The sequence below is a fragment of the Chelonoidis abingdonii genome, chromosome 7 (assembly GCF_003597395.2).
Source record: "Chelonoidis abingdonii isolate Lonesome George chromosome 7, CheloAbing_2.0, whole genome shotgun sequence".
NCBI lineage: Eukaryota > Metazoa > Chordata > Testudines > Testudinidae > Chelonoidis > Chelonoidis abingdonii.
In genome coordinates this window covers 26803694-26825635 of record NC_133775.1, presented here as the reverse complement: position 1 = coordinate 26825635, position 21942 = coordinate 26803694, and the positions used below count along the sequence as shown (strand labels likewise).

General features: G+C 40.4%; 1 protein-coding gene across 2 annotated transcripts in view; it reads left to right on the top strand.

Annotated features, from left to right (window-relative positions):
• Positions 1-268: 268 nt before the first annotated feature.
• Positions 269-21942, top strand: part of ADGRL4 (adhesion G protein-coupled receptor L4) — a 104675-nt gene continuing 83001 nt past the window's right edge. For both annotated transcript variants that reach the window (XM_032762897.2, XM_032762898.2), the window contains exons 1-2: positions 269-401; positions 3324-3473. In XM_032762897.2, coding sequence (XP_032618788.1) covers positions 302-401; positions 3324-3473 — 250 coding nt within the window. In that variant the 5' untranslated portion in view covers positions 269-301. The remainder of the gene's footprint in view (positions 402-3323; positions 3474-21942) is intronic.

The window sequence follows — 21942 nt, the reverse complement described above, 5'->3', positions numbered from 1 at the left end:
GCTTCTCCATCTCTCCACTGCCCTCTGAGCCCCTCAAACTACTCCTCTAGCCTACTCACCCCCTATCTACTCCAATATCCCCTCCACACCTACCCCTGCCAGCTTATTCCCCTGTGCTCTCTCGGCACCTTGTCTTCCCCTGTAGATCTGTTCCTCTCCTTCTCTACCCTCCCTCCCCAGCTCCTGAGTCACTAAGGAGTTTTTTTGTGGGGGAAATGAGGCTCAGGGTAAAGGGCAGGGTAAGGCCAGCAGCTTCACTGGGGTTTCACATTCCTAATGGGCGTGTGCAGACACTTCGCACATGCTCATACATTCTGAGGCAGGGCAGGTTCTTCTGTTACACGGGCTCAACACCAAGCACTGCATAGCAGCACCACCAATGAAACTACTCCCTCTCCTAGGTAGGTGATTTTCCTTACCAAATAAGTGAGGGGCAGGTGGAAAACGGGTTGGAAAGATGGAACTGGGGGACAACTTTGCAGGGGCTATGCAAAGGACGGAGTCAGTGGCAGCTGAAGGGAAAACTCATGGGTAACAATGATTAAAAGTTTCCCATAACTCTGGTTAGTGCAGCTGCTGCATTTGATTATCCCAGCTTATCAGGGTAGCCCCAACATCTCTAAGGCCATAGGTATTAACTCTCTGAATCCCTCAAGTGTTTGCATTTATTTCGTTCTGTAATCTGCTCTGTAAAACCAAAGCTATTGATTGTCTTGGTTAGAGATGATGTTGGACTTCACTTCTCCTCTAGCTTTTTTGTTTCCAATATCTGAAAGATGCTCTGAACAGTAAAAATAAATGATCAAGAAGATGGAACTTGATAGGAAATGGATTGATTTGGTTTGTGTATAGTTTTTAAACAAACTATATAGAGTTTATCATGAATTTTTTTTTGTCCAGTAAAGCAACTTTTCAATGAACTTTTCAGGGGCAGTGAAAGGTGTAACTGTAACACTAGGCTAGCAAATATTCAGCATGACATTTATGTAGAGAGAAGCAGAATTGCAGGGGAAGGGAGTACCAAGAAGCGGCTTTATGTCTTGTAACTTTCCTTATGTCTTTCTAATGGTTTGTAAAGTACAAAGTCAGAAATGTTTTTCCCCTCCAGTGTTAGCTGCCTGGTTTTCTTAATTATATATATGTTTATGTCAGTGGGCATGTGTAATTTTTTGTGAACTGTTAAGTTTCCTCAAAGTCAGCAGTTCCTCTTTGTGTTGAAAATTATACACATGTATATAATGGGAAAGCAGCTTCTTAATTCAGGAATCATTTAGTGAGAGAAAATAGAAGGTAGCATTTTTGGAACACAGACATGATATTTAAAAAGACTTCCTTTAAAATAATTTGGAGGGTTTTTTCTCAAATGATAACACTACAAATGTTGTTCCATGGGGATTTAATCTTCTCTCAGATTGTGACTATGTTCTGTGTTAACTAGATATGTGTAGACATGGTTTAAAAATTGATCTGGGGAACTCTCACTGGTATTTTTCACCTGGTTATTGTTAGGTAGTTTGGATTACATTCCATGCATAATTCTGGATACAAAGGCAACTGTCTGCATCTGCATCTAGGAAGGAGTAGAAAGCTTCAAAAATCTTTCAAAGGTTTTTCCCAGTCCACTATGTACCTTTTATGTTAATCATCATTTTAAGCTTGTTGAACACAGGTTCCAAACCTCCAAAGGCTTAAATGCTTACTGAATTTTGAGCATGTAAGTAGTCTTATTGAGCAAGCTTTTGCAGGACTGGAGCTTCAATCCTTTGTACCACTTCAGTGGTACCATACTCTTTAATGTTTACATAAAAACATAAGAATGGCCATATTGAGTTGGACCAATGCTCTATCTAGTCCCATGTCCTGTCTTCTAACAGTGGCTTATGCAAAGTGCTTCAGAGGGAATGAACAGAACAGGGCAATTTATTGAGTCATACCTACACTGTTTTCCAGTTCCAGCTTCTGGTAGTCAGAGGTTTAGGAACATCCAGAGCGTGGAATTGTATCCCTGACCATCTTGAATAATAGCCATTGATGGACCTATCCTCCTTGGAATTACTTAATTCTTTTTTGAGCCCAGTTATACTTTTGGCCTTCACAATATCCCCTGGCAATAAGTTCCACAGGTTGACTGTTCATTGAGAGAAGACGTACTTCCTTATATTTGTTTTAAACCTGCTGTCTATTAATTTCATTGGGTGATCCCTGGTTTCTGTGTTATATGAAGGGGTAAATAACATGTCCTTAGTCACTTTCTCCATGCCACACATGATTTTATAGAAATCTACATATCCCCCCTAAATCATCTCTTTTCTATGCTGAACAGGTCCTAGTCCTTTTAATCTCTCTTCTTATGGGAGCTGTTCAATACCGTAATCATTTTTCCCCCTTCTCTGTACCTTTTCCATTTCTAATGTATCTTTTTTTGAGATGGGGCAACGAGAACTGCACATAGTGTTCCAGGTGTGGGCATACCATGGATTTATATAGTGGCATTATGATTTTTTCTGTTTTATTATCTATCCCTTTTCGAATGGTTCCTATCACTGTTAACTTTTTTGACTGCTGCTTCATGTTGAGCAGATGTTTTCAGAGAACGATCCACAATGACTCCAAGACCGCTTTCTTGAATGGGAACTGCAAATTTAGACCCCATCATTTTATATGTATAGTTTGGATTATGTTTTCCAATGTGAATTACTTTGCATTTATCAGTATTGAATGTCAGCTGCTATTTTGTTACCCAATCACCCAGTTTTGTACCATCCCTTTGTAACTCCTCACCGTCAGCTTTGAACTTAAATATCTTCAAACTTAGCCACCTCACTGTTTACCTTGTTTTTCAGATTGTTTATGAATTTGTTGAAAAGCACTAGTCCCCGTGTAAATTCTTTGGGGACTCTGCTATTTTCCTCTCTCCAATGTGAAAGCTGCCCATTTATTCCTACCCTTTGTTTCCTATCTTTTAAACAGTTACTGATTCAAGAGAGGACCTTACCTCTTATCCCATTACTGCTCATTTTGCTAAAGAACCTTTGGCGAGGAACCTTGTCAAAGGCTTTCTGAAAGTCCAGGTACACTATATCCACTGGATTACACTTGTCCACATGTTTGGGTTTAGAATTCTCTCTAAGAATTCTAATAGATTGGTGAGACATGACTTCCTTTTAGAAAAGCTGTGCTGACTCTTCCCTAACATATTGTGTTCATCTATGTTTCTGATTACTGGAACGCCCCCAGTTGGCTGGGTATGTCCTGCCCATGTCTGATTTTAGGATTCAGTATGCATTTTAGAAACGAACAAACACGGTTTACATTTGTTTCAGTGTTTGTGTCCAGTCTGCTGGACTATGGCTACACTTCTCCGAACTGCAACATGACGTGCCATAAAGATGCGGAGTGTGAAGTGAAGGGTGGCGTACAAGGCTGCTATTGTATCCCAGGATTCACAGGAAATGGCATACTTTCCTGTCACGGTAAACATATTTTACCTATGTACATTGCTACAGGCATGAAAAATACACCCAGTTTCTATTAGCTTGAGGACTAAATTTATAACCAGAATAATATCCATGTTGACATGCCACCAAGGCTAAAAAACTGAAGTGCTATCCCTGGTAATTTAAAGTAATAGTGGGTATTGTATTTCATTGCAACTTGTCAATCAACTTTCTATCTAATATTTTAAAGTAATTTTCCATATTACATCTCTTGCTTTATTAGACCTGCTTTCCCTGTTGGACTTTGTTCCACTTTGTCTGTCTTTTCTTTCCTATGATAGATAATTATATATTTTTTGCAAGTTACTTTCCACTATTTTTCCTTCTGTCCTCCTCTCCCTCCACCGCTCTGAAAAGATTACAAGAATAGAAGTACACAATTTATGGAAAGAATGGTTATTTAGATCATCTACATTGATTTTCTACCTTTTTCCACTGCTGCCCACCTCAGTGCTACCAACGCTCATATCATCTGATGTTTTTTTCCTAAAGCCCCAGATCCTGGAGCCCTGTGATTATGTGAGACTCTCAACTTAAATAAAAAAAATAACTTTCTATGGAGAAAAGCTTGAAAAAGTGAACCCTAAAGACTAATAAAACAGAAGACAAATAAAAAGAGTCCTAAATACATTATTTTAAGCCAATGACATGACTTTGGAGGGGCCTGACTCAGTATTTTTTAAGCTTGGATAGACAATACTGCCACTTCCACACTCCTTCACACCGATCCACTTGCACATAAGGCTTTGCAACTTTTCTAGACACCTAATATTAATAACTGACAAGCCAATGTTCCCCCTTTCACCCCAGCTGCTGGAAAGGGAAGTATGCTGGGATTCCTAACAGGAATTGGTCCCTGGGGGACTCCATCTTTCATAGGTATCTGATTACTTTGAAGCATCCCTCACCTCTGGCCATATCCCTCTGGCTGCTGGAAGGGCTAAGGAATTTCTCTTTCTCTCTGTTTCCCTCTCCCATCCCAATCTCTACTCTCAGCATTCTGGGCTGCTGCAACATATGTGGAGAAAGAGGTTAGGTCCTGCTACTCTAGCCCTCTCTCTGCTTTCAGGCTGCTGCAAGTGAGGTTGCTATACTCTTCCTCTCCCCCAGCCTTCATTTGTGAATTGCCCTTTGCATTAAAGAGTTGTAGTGCCTGCCTCTGCTCCTTGTCAAGCTATGCCCAGCTGCAGCACTGTGACCTGATTCTTGTCAGTTTTCACTGCTGCTCACTACATCTTTGATAGCAGTTAGACCAGTAACCAGACTCTGGTCAGAGCTTCCCCAAGCACACCTTGGCAAAGCTCTGAGCAGAAACAAAGGCACTGGAGCTAGCTGTGAGCAGAGTAAAGAAAAATCTCTGCACTTGGGAGTCCGTGATTCAGGTTCATGAGCCTAAAGGCTAGAAATTTTCTTTCTTTTTTATGAAAACATAGAACTTGAATGTGCTTGCCTGGGAAAGCTGCCTTCCCTGCATGTGTCTAGGGAACGTTTAGATGTAAATATAACTGATCAATTAATGAAAAATTGTAGTGACAAAAAACCCAGGTCACCTGAATCCCAGTCCAATGATCTGTCCACTAGATCAGTTAATCTAATTGATTGCAGTGCTCCATACATGTTTGCAGAATCAAGACCTCTATTTGTGAATACTTATTCAATGAAAAAAATCAATTATTTGCAACTCACATTTCCTTCTGCCTCATTATCATGTCACTTTGATTTTTTTTTGGTGAGGAGCAATTATGAGTCAGCAATTAAATTCACAGCAAAGTTCACTATCTCCTCTTTCACTATCCTTCCTCCCCAAGATCTGAGGTATTTCAAATGTTTATATTTTGTTTATTTTAAAAAAATCCCCCCTCCAAAGACAGAGAGATACCTATTGGTTACCGTTTACACCAGCTGCAGTTTAAGACAAAAGTATGTTATTCTCAAAGCCTCAGGCTTGATTAGTTATATAGAGTTATGCTAAAGGTTTGTCTACACTACTGCACGGGGTCGATCTAAGATACACAACTTCAGCTACATGATTAGCATAGCTGAAGTCGACGTACTTAGATCTACTTACCGCGGTGTCTTCACTGCAGTAAGTCGACAGCTGACGCTCTTTTGTCGACTCTGCTTGCACTCCTTGTTCTGATGGAGTACCAGAGTCGATGGGAGAGCTCTCAGCATAGACGCAATAAATCAACTCCTGCTGGATTGATCTGGAGGGTACTATAGCTAAGCCCTAAGTGTCAGCAAGCTGAATCTTTCAAACCAAATTCCTAAAAGCGTTCAATTAAGGCAGCTTCCAGACAGATTCATGGTGCATCACAGTGAAATCAAGACTGTTTGGGTATGTCTACACAGCAAAGAAAAGCCTGCGACTGGCCTGTGCCAGCCAACTCAGGCTTGTGGGCCTCAGGTTGCAGGGCTGCTTCATTCCTATGGAGACTTTCAGTCTCTTGCTGGAGCCTGAGCTCTGGGATCCTCTGGAGTCCTACAGCCCAGGCTCCAGCCCAAGCCCGGAAGTCTACACAGCTATGAAACAGCCCCACAGCCTGAGCCTGATGGGTTTTTCTTTGCTGTGTAGACATACCCTTAGAGACCTCAGTTAAGTGAGACCAACAGTTTCTATAACAACCTACCTCTAAAACCACCAAAGTCACTTACACTCCAGCTTAATAGGGCAGTTTATATGTGGGATGTTCTTCCTGAAAGAGAGGCTGTGTTATGCAGAACGTTGTTAACAATGTATGTATTCTTATAATAGAATAAACAAGTTCACTCCATTTTAATTGGGTAGGCTCTAAAAAGGATTAAAAATATAGTTAGGCTTACCCCCATCATAATTAGATTAAAGCTAAAAAATGGAGAGCAAAGCTGCAGTTGTTTAATGATGTATTAGATCTTATTGTTCTAGATAAAGCATGCAGCACAAGTTTCTACTATTCCAGAGAAAGCTACACATTTCTCTTCAATTAATAATTTTAGGCTTTTATGATGATAATTCAGTCACCTTCAAAGCAGACCATCAATCATGTGTTAACATAAGCATTTTTTCTAAATAGTGCATATAATGCCATTTTGTAAGAATTTTAGCCCTTTTTGTTATTTAGAAAGTCATAATTACTGTCATTAACATGAATAAAGTTGCACTGCATAAGCCTATCTTCTCCTCTGTATTGCATCTTTCCGTTGATAACCAACCAAAGCACAGTAGCTGTTTCTTTTGAAAAGAAGTTCAAGCTCCATTTTTGTCTTCATGATATGATTTTCTCTCTGTAAAATGCTTTTATCATCAAAACACACCCATTGTCAGTTTAATTCCGAGTCAGTTTATATAAAACTGTCCCTCTTTATTTAAAGGGACACACTCAATTATTTCTAAGTGATTTTAATTTGTCTCTTTACACTCAGTTGCTTTTAACACCTTTTAAGTACTTGTAAAAATTATTTCCCTGCCAAGTCTGTCTTTTCAATGTGATACACTTAGACATTTCCCTCTGAGTTTATTGTGGAGCACAAAGCAATATAGTCCTGTTACTTATTTTCTAACACTATCATTGATCAATCATGAATCACTGATGTCAGCATACCTTAGGGAATGAGGTTTGTTAGTTAACTTGTCCTCTCTTAGCCAGCTGGCTAAGTGACTGCAGAGCACACAAAATTATTCGACTCACTGTGTTTAGATAAAGATACACATATATATTTAATTTCCTGGTGTCAAAATCATGGATTTTAAAATAATTATCCATTTAGAACCGTGTGGATTTTTTCCCACCAGATATCGACATTTTCAATTAGATCATGTTTTGGATCTTCAGGAAGCACGGTTTCATCTAATCCTGCAAAATGTTACTTCCATGGCTAGTCCCATTATCTTCAGTGGGAATATGTGTAGGAGTGAGAATAGCTATGGGAATGACCATTCGCTGGATCTGGCATCTTCTATATATTAGCATTATAATTTTCACAGTGATAAATTCTGTCTGAATATAATCTTCCAGAAAGCTACAGATGAGTCACTTTTTCAAACTTTACATTACATTGCTGCAAAATAACCTTACATTTCTCTTATTTCTTGTAAAGGATCTGTGTCTCTAACTTTCTATTTATAATATGATGCAGAGAGAATGACCTTTCAAAATGTAACCATTTTCCTTTTAGGGCTCACTTTGGGGGCATATATAGTAGTATATTTTGAATATAATACATGTGGCTTTAGCTGCATATTTCCTTCCATCTGTAATTGAATTTGCACAGCTAACATTAAGGTAAAATTATAACCAAATAGGACTGATTTATCAGAGAATTAACTTCCTTTCATGCAAGATTTCTGTGGATTTTGTACAAATAACTAGAATATATCTGCCACTTTCATAAATCCTTTTCTTTTATAAAAAGGGTGACCTTTTTCATTTGTGCACAAAACATCCTTACAAGCTAAAGAGAACAGAATTGGCCATGTAAATTACATGTTACTTGTAATCCTGACTTCCTCAATTCCAAAAATCCTTTAGACCTTTGGAGAAAAGCAAGGTGCAGAAGTGAAACTTAATGGAAGTCAATCTTTTATTTTTAAAACAGAGAGAAAAATGGGCTGACACCATTTAAGCTTTCTCAAGCAGCTCTATCATTTCAACACTGGCTGCCTCTTGAATGCTGTCTGCCAATTTGCGGCTTTGTTGACACACTGCAGAAAATTAAAGTAAACAGTGTGATCACCGTGTTTACTTTAACTTTCTAAAATATGGCAGGAAAATGAAGCAGTGCTGTTTGTTCCAAGCAGGCAGGCAGGAAAAATAGGAACCCAGTATCCCCCCCGCCCCCTTCCTTTTAAATGTCCATTGGAAATTAGCCTTCTAAAAGATGAATCAATCTTATTTGTAAGGTAGATGCAGTTTTTTCAGACATAGCAAGAAGGGAATGATGCCATCAAGACAACTTTAAACTTTAGTAGGACACAAGGCTCTGAAAAGCTATTATGTCTCTCTGTCCAATATGCAGTAGAGTAATATTTATCAGTTTTCTAGAATCACAGCCTGTGTAAGTAATATTTTATACCAAAATACAGAAGCCCTGTTAGATTGTTGATAATTTACCTAAATTCAGCTAAATCAAATTGAAAGCCTACTGGAAATCCAAATGTAGATATATTATTAATGTGTCTTGTTTTATTGAGAAGCACAGTGCTGGCTTTACGGCTTTAGCCAACTCTGAAGATGATTTCTCCTGTAACACACCAGGTTATCACCCTAATGTGATGTTATCATATTCCACCACCCAGCCTTCATGGCAGTCGCTGAATTCATCAGTGTCCCTATAGTCATTAAATGGTATACTATAGGTGTATGGTTTCCAGAGACATTTTTCCTTATAAAATAACATGACTCTATAAAACCACTGTCTCTAGTCATTTTATTCTATAAAAAGATGGTCTTTAGCAGCAAACAGTCTGGTCTAAATGCTGGCTCAGCAAAGGATAATTTTTGTTGTTAGAAGCAGATACGCATCATTAAATGTCACAAAGCTTTTACTTCTGTGTTTTCCAAAAAGCCTGAAACCACTGACGTAAAAGATCCAGTCCACCCACTTATAAATCCATGTCACTGGTATCAGTAACCAGAAACCATAAAGGACAAATTACAGCAGCTTTAGCATAGTGCAGAGATGTTGAGAGATGATATGCGTCAGTCAGACACAAGTTATTAGGCTCAATACGGGGGTAATGGGACAAAATTATTTTGCCTGAGTTATGAGTAAGATCAGACTAGATCATCTAAGGGTCTTTTCTGGCCTTGAAATCTATTAAACCCTTTTTGCTCAATTGTCCCTCAATGCACCTGCTCAGGATTCAGCCATGTGAGTGATCATATTCTAGTAGTGCAAAGGTAGGAGTCACCATTGCTGGCATCCATGCCCGCAACGCAGAGTATTCTACACTTCCTGTGCACTAGCCAGAGACTGTGGGTCTGTGAAGAAGTAAATTGTATAAATTTAATAGGGGCTGTCACTGAGTGTACTCACCCTGGGTTCCCAGCAGCATGGTGTGTACTCCTGCCCTCTGTAAGCCCATGTGCTGCCCTCTGTGGGCCACCATTTGGGTACTACACCTCATCATCATTGTCACAGCAGCTCAGGCTTTCTTAGCTATAAGTAAGATGAAAGTGAAATAAAGTTCCAATCCTGCAAACTGTTCCTCATGTGAATAGTTATGCTGAGGTCAATGGGGAAGGACTGCTTACTTGACTAGGAGTTTGCAGTATCAATTCCTCAGTCCGTTGTTCATGAAGATCTGAAGCCATGAAAAGCTTGGTACCAGCCCATTGTACTCCAACCCTAGCTTCTGTTGAAAGCAATTTTATTTTTTTTTATTTGCATTAATATTGGCTGACTTTGACATTCATATTATTAGGTAGGGTCCTCCTGGGAGACTGATCATCATTCTGGGAGAAGGGGCTAGCTGAGTGACGTGTCCATAGTCTTGTGAATAAGGTGCCTGGCTTTGGTATACAGCACATGGTTGTGGTTCAAGTTTTCTTTGTGCTTCTGTTAAAATTCTGTACTTTATGTAGTAAAGAATATAAGGGATCTTCTGGAATTTGCTGACCTAGGAAGGTCAATCCTTCTTGCAGATCAGGAGGCTGGAAAGGCTGATCTGAAGCACAGCTCTACAACATGGAATTGTGAAGGAGTCCCAAGGGGTGATGTGTCCAGTCCTCTCCTCCACATGGGCTAACATTAGTTTCATTAGCAAACTTGAGGCATACTGAACATGTGTAATGCTGACAGATCCCCGTTATCAGCAGGCGGGTTTAAACCAGGGACCTCTGGAGCTTAGTGCATGAGCCAAAAGTCAGCTGGCTCTTAGCTAAGGCTGTAGAGCAGACTCATTAATCTCTCTCTCTAAACATGGTCTTGATGCCACTAGATGGGACAGAACACTACACCCTGGAGGTGTGTGAGTTACATACTTCCCCTAGCTGAGGAAGCACATCCTGAGCTTCAGAGACTTCCCAGTTGAAATCCCGGATGAGCCCCCACTTGTAATGCTGACAGATCCTGATTGTCTGCCGGTGGGATCACACAGGGGATCTCTGGAGTTTAGTGCATGAGCCTCTACCGCATGAGCTAAAAGCCAACTGGCTCTTAGCTAAAGCTGTAGAGCAGACGCATTAATCTCACTCTCTAAATGGTCTCGGTGCCACTAGATGGGACAGAACAACACACCCAGCAGGTATGTGGGTTACACATGCTCAGAGCATTCTCAAAGCATGCCAGGTAACCACAACTTCTCCTGAAGAGTTTCTGTACATGAGCCATCACAGAGGCTATATTATTGACTCCTCTCTAAAGAAAATATGTGATTCCAGATGAGCAATATAAAATCTGAAGAAGAAGAAAATTCAGGATAGAAAAAAATATATTTGTTGAAATGTTTCATGCCTCTGATCTTGGGCGTGTTATCCAACATTGTTTCATTTTCCCAGCTGTGACATGGGAATAATCATATTTCCTTTCCCAAGGTGCTACGTGAGGCTTTGTTTATTAATAATTGTAACATGAGATCCTTTAATGGAGGATGCTATATTTACCTATCTAAAAGACCAACACTTTAAAAAACAAATTATCTAGTTGTGTCTTTTTTAAAGTGATGCTGTCAGGGCTGAGATGTCCAAAGTATGACCTGCATAAAACCTGATTTTTCAAATGTATTTATTTATTTGCATTTCTGCCTACACAAAAAAACAAAAACAAAAATAAAAAACACTGCACTCACCTTATCAGCTATCCCAAGCAGCCAACCCGATCTTAACATCCTCAGTGGCTGACTGGAGACATCAGAGGAAAACCCAGGATATGCTATGTTCATTGTGGATATGGATGTGCATGCGGTGTGAGCCAGCACACTACCTTGTACCTCCATGTCTTTGATGGCCCTGTTCTTGGGTGCCAACAGGATGAGATAATTAAGAATTCATGTTAGTTTTAATTTGTGCTATCTGACAAGAACAGAACTGGCACTGAAGCAAAGGGATGTTGGAATGCAAGACCCTCATGTGGGATTCCAACAAAGATGCCGGCCTGGATCTTAAAATTTTGTTCAGCGTATGTCATCCAACTCATTGGATGAGGTTTTTAAAAAAAAATATGATTATTGTTCATTCTTTCAGAATAAGTCACATGACTGCAAGGATCCAAATGATAGATTAGCTGAAAAAGAACCAAGTGCATATATCTGTCCTCATACCAAAAGGGAAAGTGATACAGTGGATAGGGCATGGAGTCAGTCACTGGATCTGGTTCTGTTCTTGGTTCTGCCACTGACTTGCAGGTTGACCTTTGACAACTCACTTCAGCTCTCTGTGACATTCTGCTGAGGACACCCAGAACTGTCAGCCACTGTGTTATCCCCCTGTCTCAGCAACTGGAGAATAGACTGTGTCAGCTCCCTGCCACACTGGCCCATCTGCTTTACCAGCATACTCCTCAAGACTCTGCCAGTCAAATCTTGCCTTTGTGGCAACAATCAGTGAACCCCAGAGACACATCTGTGAAGTGCCCAGTCTCCTCTCATTAGATACTAAGAAATTATTAAGTTCACTGCCTCCAAAGAGCAGAGTGCACACCAGCTTGTTAGCTTAGCTGAGAACTCACACTGTAATTCAATATAACAGCACTGAGGTAGTTTATGGTCAAACTAAGAATAAGTTTATTAACAAAGAATAGAGATTTAAATGATACGAAGCGAGAGGAAAAAGAAAGAGTCATGGTTACAAACAAAACAAAGCACATTTTCTAGAGACTAAAACTTAAGTTTAGCAAGTTACAAACTTTGTCTAAGCAGTCTTCTTACTTACATCAATTTACCAACAGCCTCTAGCCCTCTTGGCCAGGAGATCCAGCTTTCACAGGCTCGGAGGATACAGTTTCCCATGTTCCCTGAGTGATGGATTCCTAAAACGTCTTTTTGCTCCTCTGGTATTACCCAGAGTCCATTGTCTCTGACTCAAGGGCTAGCAGGGCTTCCTGGGATGCAGATTCTGTCCCCTGGCATGATCATTAAACTGTCTTCTCCCTGCTTGTTAGCTTGATGGGGTTGTTTACCTTATATGTAAATGTACTTTAATTTAATTGTCCTCTGCCTGTTATCAGGCCAGTCAGAAAGGGGAACCCATATTCCTTGACTAGGACAGGCTTAATGTATGTACTGCCTCTCAACCACATTTGAAGGACATATTTCTAGCACACATATATGACTCCCTGTATGCAACCCATACATACATCACACAGTGATTTTCAGGGCCAGCATGTCACCAGTTTAGGTATGATTGCTGACAAGACATCTTTTTGATACATATTATGACAACAGTGTGCTGGGGCAGTGTCAGGCCTGATATGAGTTACAGTATGTTGGAACCTCTGCCAGTTGTCATTAAGGAGCTACCAGGGTCACAATTACTTATCCACTTTTGAAAAAGCACTTTGAGATCTATGGATGAAAAGCACTATACAAGCACTAAGTAATATTTATTGTTACATACATAATTTTTGGGGCCTAAGCAGTTGTATTTATCATTATTTCATCCTCATACAAAACAACAGTAGACAGATGGATGTGAACAAATTGAAAATAATTTGGCATGTTGTTTCTTGGCTAGGGTGCATATTTAAAATGAAAATAGGTCCTATGAAACAGGCTACTGTGAAGAAATGGTGAGATTTTACATGTTCTACAAGTTATGTATCTTTCAGATGACAGAATAAAGGTCCTTTTTTGTTTGATTTGTTTGTATTTTATTTCATTTGAAATCATGCTTTGAACATGAGTAAACTTCAGTACATGAATTTTCTGAATGGGCCAGAAGGAACAAAACTTCCTCTTTTCACATCTTTAATCATATTCCTACACTCTTCTAAATTGCTTCTGATAGCCTCTGAATAAAACTAAAAAAAAGGTGGGTAGCTGATGTGATAGAAAAGCATTAGTTTCCCCTTCTCAGAAATGTTCCTAAACCTTCAAGTTGATTATCCAAATATGGATGAATACTTGTTTATTTAAATTAAAAATGTGCTTAAACATTTGCCAAGTGTTGCTGACTTCCTTTCTCTAAGAAAGATCTTATTCCTCCTGCTTTGTGGCTCTAAAATCAATCAACATATTACATGTTTAAAGGATGTGGGAAAATTCATTTAAGAAGCTGTAAATGTATTATCTTAGAGTCTGCTCTACTTTGTGTCTACCAAAGATATGATTTTATATCCGGTATCTCTAGTATCAAAGGGAAAGCGGTCCCAAGGTCCAGAAGTAACAAATACATATAACTAGCTTGTTTGTCTGAAATAAAGTGAAGGTATGTATTTCCAGCATGTGTGTATGTATTCATGTGTGTATATTTGAGTATACACCTATGTATGAAATTGAATTTACATGCAATATATTCCCTAGAAAAAATATTTGGAACAAAAATATGAAGTTATCTTTCTAACAAGCAAATGTAAAGAAATATAAAATTTCTATTGTTTTACTTATGTTGTAAGACTTAACACTTTTTCTTAAAAGATTAAATGTATACTGAGGTTTAATGGGAAGGAATTGATTGCATAATTTCCATTACCTTTAGATGTTTAGATCCAGTATCTAGACTTAGACAGTAGTAAAGTTTGCCAACTGTTAGTCACCGCAGTTGTATTTGTGGCTAAGCAGAAAGCTGAGAAAAAATGTGTTAGCTAAAGTAGGATCCCAAAGAATTATACATGTGAAAGAGAATGATATCATTTTCATGCAGGTACCTTGCTGTTTTCCATAAAGTACCAGTATGTAAATTATTTCTTTATGTGTGGCTGGTTTGGTCTGTTCAATATATTGTGTTCCCATTGCATAACTTATCTAGTTTAACATTAGTGGACTTGTTCTTAGTTTTTCCCCAGTATGAACTGGGCAGAGGTGGTGATGTTGTGCACACAACCTCATTTGAAATGTGTAATTTATCCAGGATGATATGCCAGTGCACAATTTTTCTGTGTATGACTGAAAAATTGGCAGCTGAGCTACTGGCAGACAGGGCGTCTAACCCTGTATAAATCTTGTATGGATAAAAGACTTTAAGAAGGAAATTGACTCTTTGGGCCTCTATTTGCCGTAGAAAGAGATAATGACATTCTCCAAGAAGATTAGAATCTAACCAAACATTGTATTCTAAATAAAGAGCACAAAGCCAGATGCCATTTGTGAAAATGCTATTGAGTGGGTGAGGGAACCCAAGAACTAGTTTTTTGCACTGTATATTTTTTTTAGGTACAAAGATTTAATTTGGAGATTATGCTTTGAAAATAAAATGTATAGTATGTGTGTTTTTGGCTGATAAGAAATTGATTTTGTGACCTTGGTATACTCTAATTGAAATATCTGGCACTGGGTTTTGTGACGGTTAGAGGAAGCCATATATGCTTGGAACCATATTATTTTTTCACCTTGAACTCTTCAGTTAATCACAACTGTAATCACTGGGTGGAAGGAAGCTGCTGTTTTGATGTGGTACAAGGAAACTGAATAATCTCTGTTCATTGTCTAATGGGTAGAGTCTTATGTGATTACTTTGGGATTTAGAGCTAAGGTTAAGAGACTCATGATGATTTTAAAAATGGAGATGTGGGTGAATAAACATGGAGAGACAGAACCACAGCTGCAGTTTGCAGGACACAGTGCAAAGGAAGGAAAAGGAAGTTTAAGGCTCAGTTGAGCAACATCATGATCCTGCTGCCGTTGTATACAGAACTGGACACCTTTGGCTGAGGCACTTCTAATTTACACTCTCTGCTAGCCTCCCGCTCTCCCAATACCAGAAAACTCATGTAGTGAAAGGGCATCCTGACTACTCACATTCTTCTATACTGTGCCAGCAATAGGGAGGTGGATTGGCCCTGGCATAAGAACTTCTGTGCCAGTGGATTGCCTTGTGAAGAGAAGATCTCTGCAGCCCAGTGTAGGGGCAAAGTGCACCAGTTGTATGGCATGTAGCAGCAACCCTGCATGGCATAAACCTGCCCAGAGTATTTTTCTGGTGGCTTTTCAATGTTATGTTTGTTTGATGTTGGGACTGAATTTTTGGCCCAGTTTAGGTTCAGGCAGGTGTGACAGTCTGAAATTGTTGGTAAACCAATGTTGTTTATACAGTTGTAGTGTCCCTGTTAGTCCCAAGATATGAGAGAGAGGTGGTGAGTGAGGTAATATCTTTTATTGGACCAATTCCTTGTGGTGAGAGGGACAAGCTTTCAAGCTTACACAGAGCTCTTCGTAAGCTCAAGAACTTGTCTGTTTCACCAATAGAAGTTTGTCCAATAAAAGATATTACCTCACCCACCTTGTCCCTATAAACCAATGTGGCAGATAGTCTCATTATTTTAGTTGTGATTTAATGTAACCCATTTGTTACCTTGATACAAAGATCTTGTTTCTTCAAAACAGAAAATTAAACTCATAGACTCATAGACTCGTAGGTCAGAAGGGACCAATATGATCATCTAGTCTGACCTCCTGCACAAAGCAGGCCACAGAACTACCCATCCACTCAACTTTTATCACCATAACGTGCGCCTAAAACTCCATGACTGAGTGTAAAGTTTGAAGTAGTTCTCTCGAGAAATTGATTGCCGCGTTCTGCCACACTGACCAAGCTCGCAGGTAATCTCAACCAGCAAGTGACCCATGCCCCACGCTCGCATTCCGAGGAAGGCGAAACACTTGCCAATCAGGGGCTCGACTGACAACTCTGCTCTGGAGAAATATACGGGTGTCTGAGCGGGGACACCACCAAATAGAGAAGGAGATCAGCAGTGGGGAAGGGACTAGAAACCCTGAAATGTGGGAAACGTAGCACCAAGACCAGGCGAGCCCAGGAAGAAGAAGAGTTACTCTATAGGCGAGTGAAAAACGATCCCTGATCCCATCCACACCAACACCCACAGACAATGAGAGACTTTATCTCTGATAATCCTAAGATCAAATATGGCCAAAATAAACTATCCATCATACCATACCTCTACCATATACTATCAAAAGCTTATCTTAAGCCAGAGTAAAGTCATTGCCGGCCACAAACGTTCACCGTGATATGGGAATATCCTCAGAACTCACCTCCCTTTAATGCGTATATTGAAAACCTTAGCATTTCTTCATCTATAACTTGCCACCCATAACAAGAGTGCCATGGGACTGATGTTTGTACAACAGAAGCACATGTGACTAAACAACACATACTACAGAAGGCAGATATTCAGCATCCAGCCCACTTCTTCTCGTTAGTGGAGACAATCCTTCCCATACAACCCAACCAAGAGTCAGAAATTAGGTAACTGCTAAAAAATTTCGCAACAACTCAAACAAGATCTGTTTTCCTCCTTCCTACTCCCTCATACCCTTCCCACTGCCAATCCTAATACTGCCTCACCACCCAAGAGGCAGTCACCCAGATGCAGGGAGAGGAAAACCAAGAGTACACTACATGGCAACAGTTCTGAGAGGCAGCATTCTGCACCACTGGGCAGGGAAAGGCAACAGGACACCAACACCCCACAGAAAGTGAACAACGCCTCCTCCCACAGTGCCTTCCTGAGTCCAGACAAGAATCAAGAGAAGTTTTGAGGAGATGCCTCTCTGGCTGGCTCCCAGCCTCCTACCAATGCAGATCTAGCCATACACATCCACCAAGAAAACAAGACCATGGCTGAAGCATCCTACAAATAAAACAAACAGCCACACACTAATCATTCTATGGAGGTTCAGGCCACCCCCCCCCCACCGAGCCACAACTACACACAAAGAAAAACCCCCTTATGAAATAACACCTTTCCAGTTCTGCTACTAAGAGGCTGCCTTAGTTGGAGTAAGAGGTTAGGAGGCTGCCTAGCTAGCAGAGCCAGAAAAATCACACCTGCCACAGTGATAACATAACAGGTAGGAGAAGGAGGTTGGGGTCTATCAGCGCTCAGGCCCTTGCCCAGGAGCAGTTTCCCTTGCAATTGGTATGTGGCCCCAAAAAACAACTAAACAGCGAGCACTCGCACATTCACAACAGCTCAGCTAGAACAAATCCCACATAAACTGCCGACCCCTGGCCAAACAGCTGTGCTCATGACCAGCCACGACCCCATAAAAACAGGTGACTGGTGGGTGTGCTCCGCCCCCTATAAGAGCATGCCCCGACCAAAACCCCCTACTCCCCAGGCCACCACCTCTCCTCTTACCAGAGTCCAGACCACTGAGCTCAGTTCCTCCCTCGCCTCCTGCCCTGAATCAGAAAACTGTCATCTCTCCAGCGAGACACACGAAATTGACAAAGAGTATGGTAATAGCAAAACCAGCCTCGAGGGAAAAACCGACAGGCCAAGCTCAGAGCAGAGCATGGGCACTGCCCCTGGTGCCAAAATGGCCAACGCCTGCCTAAACACGAATTTTTGAAAATGTGCTGAGGAGAAGCAGCTGCTAATCCACCAGCACAACACTAGACATCAGACAAACTGATACGGGAAACCCCAAATGGGGTGAAGCACATGACCAACACCTAATGAAAAAGGAGAAAATGAGGCGTGGTCAGAAAAGTTAATGACAGTTGTTGACAGCCAGGAAGCAGTTAAAACAGTACCAACTTGATCTAAAAGGCCAGGTCTGCACTGCAAGGACAACTACTGAACCGTACTGCTGATTTGTATTCACCCTAACAGGGGTGGTAGAGAAGAAACACATAAGAAAAACCTTTCCTTCCTAAGATGAAAAAAGCGATCCCAAAAAGGGATGAAGCCCAGACTTCATCACTGAGGACAGAAAAGAGCTTTTCCATGGAATGACCAAGATATTCACAACTCTGCAGCCTCATCTTTAATGGAATAATAAACGCCGAGAACTGATCACAATCGTGAAACTGCTGCTGAAGTGATGGTAGTTATGAATAAACCTAGAAGTAGGCCACAAATTATGAGACTGGATAAGCTAACAAGTTCATAGTTTCCATATGGCTTCAGCACACAGGTATAGGAGGAAATCATTGTCCTCCTACTTTTGATATAAAATCAGGACACATGGTCAGTCATGACCAAGATTGAGAATTTGCCTTGATGGAGAGTAGAAAAAGACAAGTATTCCTGACAGCACTAGAATCTCAAACAACCCATACGCAACTATCCTGAGTTGCCCAATATGCCCTGATGGTGAGACCTTTAGATAATGGGTTCTAATCCAACAGATGATTGCCTGTGTTAAAGTTACTAGATAAGGAGCTGGCGCAGAAAGGGGCCACTGCATGGAGCACTTAATTGATCTTCCATCAATCTAGGAAGATGAATCTAACTTGTAGAGACAACACCTGTTTGTCCAAGGTGTCTCTCACTGGAAAAGAAATAGTTTTCTGAGTCCAACCCTTTTGAAAAGCAGAGAGGTGTGCCTGCGAATCAAAATCACAAAGTATAAACGCAGAAGACAGTCCTTATGAATCTGAGAGCTACCCTGTAATTGAATCTAACACCAAGAACTGACAAAGTTACGGAGAATTTGCAAAGGAAAAGAGATAAGAAGCCCTTGAAGTCTCAATGAAGGTCCCAAATAACAACCCTATGACACACTGATATCTTTCCGAAAAAAGTCATATGGATTTTGTAATTGCCAGTCTGAAGACCCAAAAAACTCACCGATGATAACAAAAAGCAAAAAGGTCATCTGGGTGAGACAATAACAGCTTCAATAAGAACAGCCCTTGAGAACCAGTCGTCAAAGAATACAAGAAGACTAGAAGAACATCCAGTTTAGAGGTAACAGAACCACAACTTCCAAGACCTTTGAGAACATCCTAGGGCCAAGAAAAGCCAAAGGAAAAGCACTCAGAATAGAAAAAATGAAAATATCCGGAAAGAAGAGTAAAGGTGTAGGTACTGCTGTGTGACCTGGTTATCGTTATAAAGGAAAGGCTCATGTCAAAATGAGTCAGACAGACACATCCCCATAATTCTCCAGATGTGACAAAATTACAGCTGCCAGAGTCACCATGCAGAAACTTTTAGGAAAAACTTTAATCTTGTAGAACTCTAAAGATACTAAACTATGTCTCAAAACCCTCCATCCTTCTTTAGCAACAAGAATATAAAATTTTGGGTAAAAACACCTCTTGCTCATTGAAGAGGGGTGGCTACTAATTGCTCCTAATCAAAAGGAAGACAGTTAACATTTTTGTTCTACAGGAATGCTTGCCTATAATGGGTCTGTAATGAGGGATGGGGAAGGCAGGGGTAGGAAAAGGAGGATGGATGTAAAAAAGATGGTAATGTCTAGATTTACGAACTTCTATATACCCAATGTCTGTTAGTGATCTGCGCGTCCAAACCATGCTGAAAAGAACAGTCACCAAAGAAAGAGGAGTGGAAAAAATGAGCAGCTGTAAAGCTAGAGAAGCAAAGGATATCAAACTCAAAATTGTTAGTAATTTGAAATGATACACTGGATGCGTTGTAGATAGTGGGAAGAGCTGCCCCTTATCTTTCCTAATAAATTTCTTTAATGCTGTAGAATCACACAGAGAAACTATCAAGAAACATGTTACTGGGGTGATCTGTAAATGTACTAAACCTTCCTCTTATGTAAGAAAAAAGGTGTATATATGCCCAAAAAATCATGAAGTGGACTCTAAGAATCCTTCAGGTGGTGCAGAGTCCATCCCTACTCGAGAAAAGCTTACAACTGTCAAAGAAGGAGCTCTCAATGATTGTTTCTGATCTTACATCTGAAAACCACAAAAGCTCGGAGCATAATGCCTTATAACAATAACTAATAAAAAAATAGCTGCTATGGAAGAACCTGTCATGCAGTGTCCAACCGTACCAAACTTCTGAGAGTTGGTCGGCACTAATAGCCCTACCAAAGAGACAGAACGGAATAGCGGCTATGTACTACAGCTATGATGTATCATAAAGGAGTAAATCTATTAATTAATTGTAAAATATATATATTTGAGGCCTGAACCAAGCGAAGTTAGCACGATAGTTAGACATGGAACTCTGTCCTAATAGAGAAACAAATTCTTGTTTATCTTTGGTCATAGGCCCGACTTGAGAAGTGTTACCGATACCTGCTCATATGACTGCCACCACCACCAGAAAGTTAAGGTGAGAAGCTGTGAGAACCAAAAAAAAAAATTAGAATCCTTTAGGAGACTATAATATTTCTATCACACACTCCGCTTTAATCTACAGTTGGTTGGTATGTAGTCAGGTGCTTTGTTTTTAATAGACTTAGACTGGATCCAGCATAGCGCTCAACTAATTGGTAAAGAAACCACCACGTAAAATGTGTTGGCTTGAGACTGCAGCATTATCCAACAAAGATTTATGCTGATGACACCTTAAAAGCTCTTTAAGGTAAATCTGCAAAAATCAGAACCTGCTCCCACAAACTTTTGAAAGTTGCCAAAAATCACCAAAGCACTCATGGACGTGGCTCCATGAGGCATAACCGCCTGTCTGAAAGATGAAAGTGAAATATAAATAACTTGCAGGAGTGGCCTCTTTTATCTCTCTCTGGTCCTTCAATCCTCAAACATCACTCCTGGTGAGGGGAGGGCTGTTACAGACTCATAGACTTTAAGGTCCCCAGAAGGGACCATTATGATCATCTAACGATAATCAGCTGCACAATGCAAGGCCACAGAAAACTCACCACCACACCACACCTAACCTGTAAACAAAACCTAACCACGTACTGAGTCTTATTAAAGTCCTCTAAAATTGTGAATTTGTAAGACGCTCAGTCTCGAGTGAATCACTCCGAATCCGACTGGCGGGAGCGAGAAGAACTGAAAGAGAAAAACTCTAAATCACTCTATGGGGAGATGGTATCGGTGAGTCTGGTAATTGCTGCCCGAATAAGCAACTCAAGGAACCCTATGAGGGCCCTTATTTCTCTAATGCGGGGGAGCAAGGAAAAAGGGGGTGTAATACAGGGTTTGCTACCACCTTGGATATGAGTGTGTCTTAACCTGTGACATGTCCAAAGATGGGTTTCTGGAAGGATATGTGGAAAACCTAAACAAAATAAAGAAAGAACTAACATGAAAGACCTCTCCATCCTCACCAGTAGATCACCAATGTAGGAGCACCTGACAGAAAAAGGATAGTCTGGTGATACGGATGAGGTGGTCTGGAAGATTGAGGTCTCAGTACCAAGAGATAAAGTGTGTACAAGCCCAAAAAGGAGCAGGGAAAACACCCCCCCCCCCTCACAGTTGTCCGTACAGACAGGCCATAACTATTTAAGTCCTATTGTGACTTTCAGAGGATTCACCACTTACTGTGTGTCAGCACTACTAAGAAAACCCAAATAGGACTCAGTATTATGGAACAGGGTTAGTAGATACGTTTTGACTCTTCCGACATAATTACTAACGCAACCAGTGTCATGAAGGATGCCAAAATC